Raw genomic sequence first — 9096 nt, 5'->3', positions numbered from 1 at the left:
TCACCATCATGAAGACCTTTATGATGATGATGATCAAGATGATCTTCATCATCATTAAGATTGTCTTCATCACCATCAGGATTATCTTCATCATCCTCATCCTCATCATCTTGTATCAATCAATACTTCACTCAGTTTCTAATAAACGTGAATGTTTTCCTTTGAAGGTACCTGAGGAACCTTCATCCATCCAGGAGGCGGAGCTTGATGAGGTTTCTTTTTCATTTGTGTTGAATTTGCTTGTTTTCGATCTTAATACGTCTTAAATAAAAATGTTGTCTGTAGATTCCTGGTGCTGACCAAACATGTGCGGATGAAGCAGCTCCGCTGGTAAATATAAAGAACAACAACAACAACAACAACACTAATAATAATAGTTTTGGGGGCCGCTGACACGATTGTCCTCATTAATGTGAATGAAGTTCGAACCCTAAATCAGAGCTCCCTCATTGGAGACGAGTGTTTCAGCTCCTCTGACCCGGTTCTGTTTTGATCTGGGATCACGTCTTCCTGTCGTTGCAGGAAAACATGCCGATCCCGTCAGTGATCATCGAACCCGCCTCCAGTAACGAAGGTGACGACGACCGCGATGGTGACATCATCTCGCCCACCGCCGCCAGTGACAACGATGTGACCACGGTGAGCCAGACCATGAAACACATGAGTCCATCTGGAGGCGTGTCCGGGCTCCCGGATGACTTCCTGTACAAGGTGAGACTTCCTTCAAGGCCAATAATCCGACCCGGACCCTGACCCTGATCCTGATCCTGATCCTGACCCTGATCCTGATCCTGACCCTGACCCTGACCCTGACCCTGACCCTGATCCTGATCCTGATCCTGACCCTGACCCTGATCCTGATCCTGATCCTGATCCTGATCCTGACCCTGATCCTGATCCTGATCCTGACCCCGACCCTGACAGGAAGTTCCCAGCAGGACCACAGGTGACACCTCTGTGTCTTCAGGTGGAGACGATGCACGACTTTGAAGCAGCCAACTCAGACGAACTTGAACTGAAGAGAGGTGACGTGGTTCTGGTGGTGCCCACCGAGTCGGCGGAGGATCAGGTGAGAATGGAACCAGACACACCTGCCAGGACCACAAACACATTTGAATATTTCAGCTGTGTGGCTGAAACCTTGATTACATTTATTTGTCAGTCAAAACATTTGAACCTTTTTATTGTTACTAAAACTCAAAAACGTCCTAAAGAAAAACCCCACAAACACGAGTTGACAAAGTTCTGCTGAGACCCAGGAGAAGCACAGGAGAAGCACAGGAGAACCACAGGAGAACCACAGGAGAACCACAGGAGAGCTTCGCTCAGGTGGAGACGTGCTAAATGGAGCAGGTGCATAAAACAAAGGCGTCACCTGATGTCACTGTTGCTCCGACTACAGAAAACAGCCGCAGGTGTTTAGGATGAGCTGAGCTCAGATTGTCCTGCGTTAACGTTGCGCTGTTGTTGTTGTTGTTGTTGTTGTTGTTGTTGTTGTTGTGGCAGGACGCTGGTTGGCTCACGGGTATCAAAGAAAGCGAGTGGTTAGCACGCGGTGCTAGCGCCCAGAAAGGACTGTTTCCAGAGAACTTTACGCAGCGTTTGGAATAAGAAGACTCGCGACGCTGTAAAAAACAAGACGTGAGCAGAAGTTTGAGGCAACATCAGAGCAACATCAGCAACTGCCTGGAGGCACCTAGTGCAACCGTGGGCAGGTCACCACCAGGTTCCTCTGCACAGCAAAACTGGTGCCAACGTCTCGTTTGATCCTGGAAATTACGAAGCATGACGTGATAGTCTGGCCCCCCCACAAACAACCAATATTCTCCTGTTGTTGGAAGACGTGACTTTAACTGGGAAAAACATCTGGACCGGAACAGCGGAAGAAAAGAGAGAAAAGGATCCTCTGTTGCTCCAGACGTGTTTGATTGCTGTGGAATATTCTAGAATCTGTAGTCATGTGACCTATTTAAATGTTCTGGAGTCTGCCAGGGAGTCGGTGAGGACGCGTCCGTTGGCGAGTTCCTACCTGCGAGTGTTTGGTGATCAAGTCTCTGTTCTGTGTTTTCTGCCAAAATAATGTTGCTTATTGATTTAATAGTAGAGCTAATTGATCCAGACCATAAGTCACAGCGACGCTGTTTGATGCAATTTATGTTGTTGTGTTTATTCCTGGTGTGTTGGACACTTCTGATGTCACTTCCTTTGACCTTGATGGTGTAGATCCGTGACCTTGATGCCACAAATCACTTGTTTATGTCATCAATAAATGAGTCCTGGGAACATTTTGGCTTCTTTATCGTTCATGATCCAACCGCACACATGCAGTTGGGGGGGGGGGGGGGGGGGGGGGGGGGGGGGGGCAGAGCTTCCATGAACTTTGAGCAGAACTGACGTCAGCAGGAACCATCAGAACTGGAGGATGAAGAGTGAAGAACAGCAAAGTCTTGAAAATGTGAAACATTCCAAACGTCACAAACTTCTTCACTTTATTTCATCCTCCTCAAACTCATGAACAAATCTCAAGGTCACAATATCTGCAGAGGATCAATGAAGGTCACGTGAAGCCGTCAGAGGCTTCTTCTCCCATCGTTCCTCCATGAAGGTGCTGAGAAGAAGCTGAGTGGATGCTGCTGAGCGGGCAGAAGCCAGAAGACCTGGCCTGTTAAATGGGTCCACAGGTGTCTTCTGGAAGGTTCTGCAGCCTGAGAACCTGTTGCAGACGATGAGCAGGTGCAGCAGGCCAGAGTGTGACTGTGGGGACGAGACCGATAAAATCACTTCCTGTGCTGCGGCTGTGTGCTTCCTGTGATGGTGTCCTAGCAACAGTGAAACCACACGTTCTGGGGGAGCAACGCTGAAAGAGACGCAGAAACCTTCACAGCAACCTTCGGCTCCTTTCAGCATCTTCTCACCACATTTATCTTCTGGACGTTTACAGTCACGTCAATAAAATGTAAACATCAACTCTGAGCAAAAGGGAAACCTTGAAAATCTGTTTATAGGTTCTAATTGTGATGATTTATCTTTGATGTTTTAGAGAAATGAATGAGCAGAACCACATTTCAGAGCTGCTGAGACTGCTGTCGTCATGGAGACCTGTTTCCTGTTTGTGGTGAGGTGGGCGGGGCATCAGCAGCAGGGGCTGATGGGGGCTGAGAGGAGCTGGATCAGTCCTGCCTCCGGCCCACCAAAGCAACAATGCAGCCGTTCACACCTGCGGCTCTCTGCTTCCTCTGCTCAGGTGAGTGTTTTCCAGCCAGCCAGGACACGACCACCACACACACGCTGACTTCAGCTGCCTGTCCCCGTCTCTACAGGGCTGGTTGTCATAGAAACGCAGCTGACCCAGGACCAGATCTCAGTGACCCGCAGAGCTGGTAAAATTGCCTCAATAAGATGTGGAGGAATCAATGAGTGTGGTTATTATGTGTTGTGGTACCAGAAGAAGGAATCAGGCACGTTTGAAAGGCTCCTGGATATTGATAAGAGAGACAGTGAAATCACGCGGTACTCTCATGCTGAGAAAGATGATTTCTCAGCTAGGATTCAGCAGAACAACTGTGAGTTGCTCATCTTCTCAGTTAAACCCTCTCACGCTGCCTCATATTACTGCTCCTGTTGGAAGAGTGGATCCACAGTGAGAGAAGATGTGAGGCACCTGAACAAAAACCAGCTGCTGTGGATCAATATCCTTTCTGATGGAAACCTGATGTCTGGAACCAGAAAGACCTGATGTCTGGAACCAGGAAGATCTGATGTCTGGAACCACGAAGACCTGATGTCTGGAACCAGGAAGATCTGATGTCTGGAACCAGGAAGATCTGATGTCTGGAACCAGGAAGACCTGATGTCTGGAACCAGGAAGACCTGATGTCTGGAACCAGGAAGACCTGATGTCTGGAACCAGGAAGACCTGATGTCAGAGTCACCTGTACTGAAACAGGAATCTTCAGGATCAGAACCTCGACTCAAATGTTCAGCAGCAGATTTTGTCCTTCTCTGTTTCACTGTGTCAGGATTTTTGGATCTGGAACCAGACTCGTCGTCTCAGGTGAGAATCAAACTTTGCTCCAAACCTTTTAATAACAATCAAAAGACAAAAAAGAAATATTGACACTCAAGAAGATTATCTATGAAACCATAAACACAAGAGCACAGACGGGAATTTAGCTGGATTCATCTGTGGATTATTGGTGAATAAATGGGTGGATTATCAATGGATTATTGGTGAATAAATGGGTCGATTATCAGTGGATTATTGGTGAATAAATGGGTGGATTATCAATGGATTATTGGTGAATAAATGGGTAGATTATCAGTGGATTATTGGTGAATAAATGGGTGGATTATCAATGGATTATTGGTGAATAAATGGGTAGATTATCAGTGGATTATTGGTGAATAAATGGGTAGATTATCTGAGGATTATTGGTGAATAAATAGGTAGATTATCTGTGGATTATTGGTGAATAAATGGGTCGATTATCAGTGGATTATTGGTGAATAAATGGGTAGATTATCGGTGGAGTATTGGTGAATAAATGGGTAGATTATCAGTGGATTATTGGTGAATAAATGGGTAGATTATCAATGGATTATTGGTGAATAAATGGGTGGATTATCTGTGGATAATTGGTGAATAAATGGGTAGATTATCTGTGGATTATTGGTGAATAAATGGGTGGATTATCTGTGGATAATTGGTTAAAAATGGGTAGATTATCAGTGGATTATTGGTGAATAAATGGGTCGATTATCAGTGGATTATTGGTGAATAAATGGGTAGATTATCTGTGGATTATTGGTGAATAAATGGGTCGATTATCAGTGGATTATTGGTGAATAAATGGGTAGATTATCTGTGGATTATTGGTGAATAAATGGGTAGAATATCAGTGGATTATTGGTGAATAAATGGGTAGATTATCTGTGATTATTGGTGAATAAATGGGTAGAATATCTGTGGATTATTGGTGAATAAATGGGTAGATTATCTGTGGATTATTGGTGAATAAATGGGTAGATTATCGGTGGATTATTGGTGAATAAATGGGTAGATTATCGGTGGATTATTGGTGAATAAATGGGTAGAATATCAGTGGATTATTGGTGAATAAATGGGTAGATTATCTGTGGATTATTGGTGAATAAATGGGTAGATTATCTGTGATTATTGGTGAATAAATGGGTAGAATATCAGTGGATTATTGGTGAATAAATGGGTAGATTATCGGTGGATTATTGGTGAATAAATGGGTCGATTATCGGTGGATTATTGGTGAATAAATGGGTCGATTATCGGTGGATTATTGGTGAATAAATGGGTCAATTATCGGTGGATTATTGGTGAATAAATGGGTCGATTATCGGTGGATTATTGGTGAATAAATGGGTCGATTATCGGTGGATTATTGGTGAATAAAAGGGTAGATTATCGGTGGATTATTGGAGAATAAATGGGTAGATTATCAATAGACTATTGGTGAATAAAACGGTAGATTACCAGTAGATTATCGGTGAATTAATGGGTAGAATTTTTGAGGATTATTGGTGAATTAATGGGTAGATTATGGGTAGATTATTTGTGAATAAATGGGTAGATTATCAGTGGATTATTGGTGAAAAAAGGGTAGATTATCGGAAGATTATTGGTGAATAAATGGGTAGATTATCAATGGATTATTGGTGAATAAATGGGTGGATTATCTGTGGATAATTGGTGAATAAATGGGTAGATTATCTGTGGATTATTGGTGAATAAATGGGTGGATTATCTGTGGATAATTGGTTAAAAATGGGTAGATTATCGGTGGATTATTGGTGAATAAATGGGTAAATTATCGGTGGATTATTGGTGAATAAATGGGTAGATTATCAATGGATTATTGGTGAATAAATGGGTAGATTATCAATAGATGTTTGGTGAATAAATGGGTAGATTATCAGTGGATTATTGGTGAATAAATGGGTAGATTATCGGTAGATTATTGGTGAATAAATGGGTAGATTATCGGTGGATTATTGGTGAATAAATGGGTAGATTATCAATGGATTATTGGTGAATAAATGGGTAGATTATCTGTGGATTATTGGTGAATAAATGGGTAGATTATCAATAGATTATTGGTGAATAAATGGGTGGATTATCTGTGGATTATTGGTGAATAAATGGGTAGATTATCGATTATGAATGAGTTGTGTGAGCGCACGATGTGCATGTGTGGTTGAGCTGACCTCTGACCTCCAGCGTTGACCCCTCAGGGCCAGTGAGAGCAGTAACTCTGGTGTCTCACCACAGATGCGGCGCTGGTCCAGCCTGTGTTGAGCGTTGTACCCAGCAGCATCCAGAGATCCTCTGGAGGGGAGGACCGCCCTGCTGTGTGTGGCCTCAGACATGGTTCCTCCTCTGGTGAGGTTCTCCTGGAGGAGACAACGGGCCGACAGTGCTGTGGAGGAGTCACCTCCTGCCCATGAAGAAGAGCTGCAGCTCAGAGAGCCGGGCCGCATCACCTCCATCAGACTGCTGGACCGGGACGCCGTCCACACCTATAAATACCGCTGCTCCGTGCAGCACGAGGGGGGGGCGGTGAAGGCCCAGTCCCAGCAAGGTGCTGATGTCCTGTCCCTCAGCCATCTTGAGACACCTTCAGGTGGGCTGATCTTTCTTCTTCACTGTGTTTGTCTTCCAGAGGTTGCACCAGTCCCCCCGTCCATCCCCCCGTCTGTCCCCCCGTCCATCCCTACGTCTGTCCCCTCGTCCATCCCTCCGTCTGCCCCCCCGTCCATCCCTCCGTCCATCCCCCCGTCCATCCCTCCGTCTGTGCTGAGGATGAAGCTGCTCTCTTTTGTCTACACGGCCCTGATGATGAAGAGTCTGCTGAGCTGCTGTGGAATCTCTCTGCTCCTCTTCCTCACCAACAACCAGAAACAGGCTGACTGACTGGTTCCAGTCCACCATCCTGTCTCGTCCTCTCACTGCTTCCTTTTCCACTGGGACTTTTCCTCTCGCAGAATAAAAGCTTCTCTCCAGCAATAATAACTGTAATTTGCCAGCTTTGATCAATAAAGTAAATCTGTCTGAACAGGAAGCTGAATCCTCGTTGTGAGGTCACCAAACTCTTCGTAGTTTGATGTCATTTTTTCATCTTTGTTGATGAATTTCTGGACCGATGACAGCGTCTCGATCACTTCCTGTTTGACATGTTTGTTATTAGGAAGCGGCAGAATGAGACGGTTGCTGCTCACATGTTGATCTTTAGGGACGATATTGGAAGACACAGAAGATTTCCTGTTTATTACGGAGAAATCCAGAAATGGTTTGTTCATTACATACAAATTAAGTCCGAATAATTCTAAAAGTGTCCAGAAGATAAATGTGGTGAGAAGATGCTGCAAGGAGCCGAAGGTTGCTGTGAAGGTTTCTGCGTCTCTTTCAGCGTTGCTCCCCCAGAACGTGTGGTTTCACTGTTGCTAGGACACCATCACAGGAAGCACACAGCCGCAGCACAGGAAGTGATTTTATCGGTCTCGTCCCCACAGTCACACTCTGGCCTGCTGCACCTGCTCATCGTCTGCAACAGGTTCTCAGGCTGCAGAACCTTCCAGAAGACACCTGTGGACCCATTTAACAGGCCAGGTCTTCTGGCTTCTGCCCGCTCAGCAGCATCCACTCAGCTTCTTCTCAGCACCTTCGTGGGGCACAAATTAGTCAGTAAAATCCCTTCTGGAAGGGGATCAACAGGATCGGCTCAAATCAGCATTTCCCTTCTAACAATAGTTGATATTTAAAACCCGTTTGGAAGCATCTCCACAGGATCTTCAGCAACGTGAGTTGTGATGGAGGCCCCAAGATTCAGGTCAGGATTATGAAGTCAGTGACCAGATAAACCAGAACAACTGCTCTTCATCTTTAGGCCCCTTTAGCAAACTAGAGAAAAGCACTGGGCGCTGTGGGGCTTTGATGTTTCAGATCAAAGTCTCTCTGGAATCTATGTTACCAACTGAATCAGCTCTTCCTTGGTCCACCATCAGCGCCTCCTGAAGACATTAAAATCCGGCCGTGCCGTGGACAAGGAGGGGAAGTGTTTCAGGTCTCCAGATGGGTCAGGGTCTGAGTACGAGACTGCTGAAGAGTGGGCTGATGGAGGTCAGGGAGGAGGCTGGGTGAGCCCAGATGATGAACGTTCCTGTACAAATCAAGTTCCACTTAAAGTGTCAGACGGGTGGGAAGCTGGACATGAGGCTGCAGAGCAGGAGTTATGGAAGAGTGACGAAGAAAAGTGTTCAGCTGATGAAGAGTTGGCACGGAACACTGGTACACAATCAGTTTCCAGAGATCAGGCAGGTGAGCAAGGCACGCTCACTTTCACCTGTGAGCCTCAAACAGGAAGTGTGTTTAACGAAAACCCCTCAGATAACAAGGGAGGTGCGTTTGATTCAGATCCCACGACTGAAGCACAGGGAGGAGGTGCGTTTGATTCAGACCCTTTTGCTGAAACACAGGGAGGAGGTGCGTTTGATTCAGACCCTTTTGCTCAAACAGAAAGTGGAGGTGCGTTTGATTCAGACCCTTTTGCTCAAACAGACAGTGGAGGTGCGTTTGAGTCAGACCAGTGTGTCAACAGTTTCCCAGAAACATGTTCAGGTACTGAAGATGGCGTCTGGACCTCCGAGCCCTGGCGGGACTCTGCATCCGTCTCAGCTGAGGGAGTTAAAGCTGTAAACAGAATTCACAAAGAACCAGAAAATTCAGACATGTCAGAAGATGAAGCTGCAAACCGGAGACTTGGAAAGTTATATCAAGAGCTAGATACAGAGAAGGAAGAGGTATTGGTCTTTCTCAACTCCGCCCTGTGGTAGAAACCAGCCTCGTGTAGAAATGAATGGAGAATCCTTCATGGTGTCTTCTACCCTTCCACAGAGTCCTCAAACCTGGACCCCAGCCTGAGCTCCTCCTACACCTCCTCTTGCTTGCTTTATCTGTGTGTCCATCCCATCCTCCGGTTCCACATTTGGTTATCTTTAAGGTGTCACCGTTGCAGCGTGCTAACAATGTTTGTGTCTTTGTGCTTTACTCCAGGTCACCAGTGCGTT

The 9096-nt window shown here is 45.7% G+C and overlaps 1 protein-coding gene, 1 pseudogene and 1 gene segment (V, D, J or C); all 3 read left to right on the top strand.

Moving 5' to 3' along the window:
• Window positions 1-2061, top strand: LOC115248594 (amphiphysin-like). 2 transcript variants are annotated; one of them, XR_003887409.1, is made up of 6 exons: window positions 1-212; window positions 286-330; window positions 523-711; window positions 968-1069; window positions 1215-1353; window positions 1507-2061. XR_003887409.1 is itself a non-coding variant. In XM_029832345.1 (5 exons), exons 1-5 carry the CDS (start codon window positions 9-11, stop codon window positions 1609-1611), a joined length of 645 nt encoding a protein of 214 aa, XP_029688205.1. In that variant the 5' UTR covers window positions 1-8; the 3' UTR covers window positions 1612-2061. The 2 variants fall into 2 exon arrangements, 1 of the variants encoding a protein (XP_029688205.1); XM_029832345.1 differs by lacking the exon at window positions 1215-1353.
• A 1046-nt stretch (window positions 2062-3107) lies between these two features.
• LOC115248606 (immunoglobulin lambda variable 5-45-like) lies at window positions 3108-3831 on the top strand. The segment is given in 2 exon segments: window positions 3108-3244; window positions 3321-3831. Coding segments are annotated over 2 exon segments (459 nt in total).
• A 62-nt stretch (window positions 3832-3893) lies between these two features.
• On the top strand, window positions 3894-6904 carry LOC105419077 (protein ALEX-like; annotated as a pseudogene).
• Window positions 6905-9096: the final 2192 nt, after the last annotated feature.

The sequence above is a fragment of the Takifugu rubripes genome, unplaced genomic scaffold (genome assembly GCF_901000725.2).
Source record: "Takifugu rubripes unplaced genomic scaffold, fTakRub1.2, whole genome shotgun sequence".
Lineage (NCBI taxonomy): Eukaryota > Metazoa > Chordata > Actinopteri > Tetraodontiformes > Tetraodontidae > Takifugu > Takifugu rubripes.
Note: the sequence above shows the minus strand (reverse complement) of the source record. Positions and strands in the feature narration are given on the sequence as shown.

Excerpts from the sequence above, each read along its gene's own strand:
- LOC115248594 (XM_029832345.1), top strand. The coding sequence starts at position 9 with ATGAAGACCTTTATGATGATGATGATCAAGATGATCTTCATCATCATT. Across the intron at positions 213-285 it reads AGGAGGCGGAGCTTGATGAG|ATTCCTGGTGCTGACCAAAC; the intron begins GTTTCTTTTTCA and ends TGTTGTCTGTAG. Across the intron at positions 1,070-1,506 it reads CCGAGTCGGCGGAGGATCAG|GACGCTGGTTGGCTCACGGG; the intron begins GTGAGAATGGAA and ends TTGTTGTGGCAG.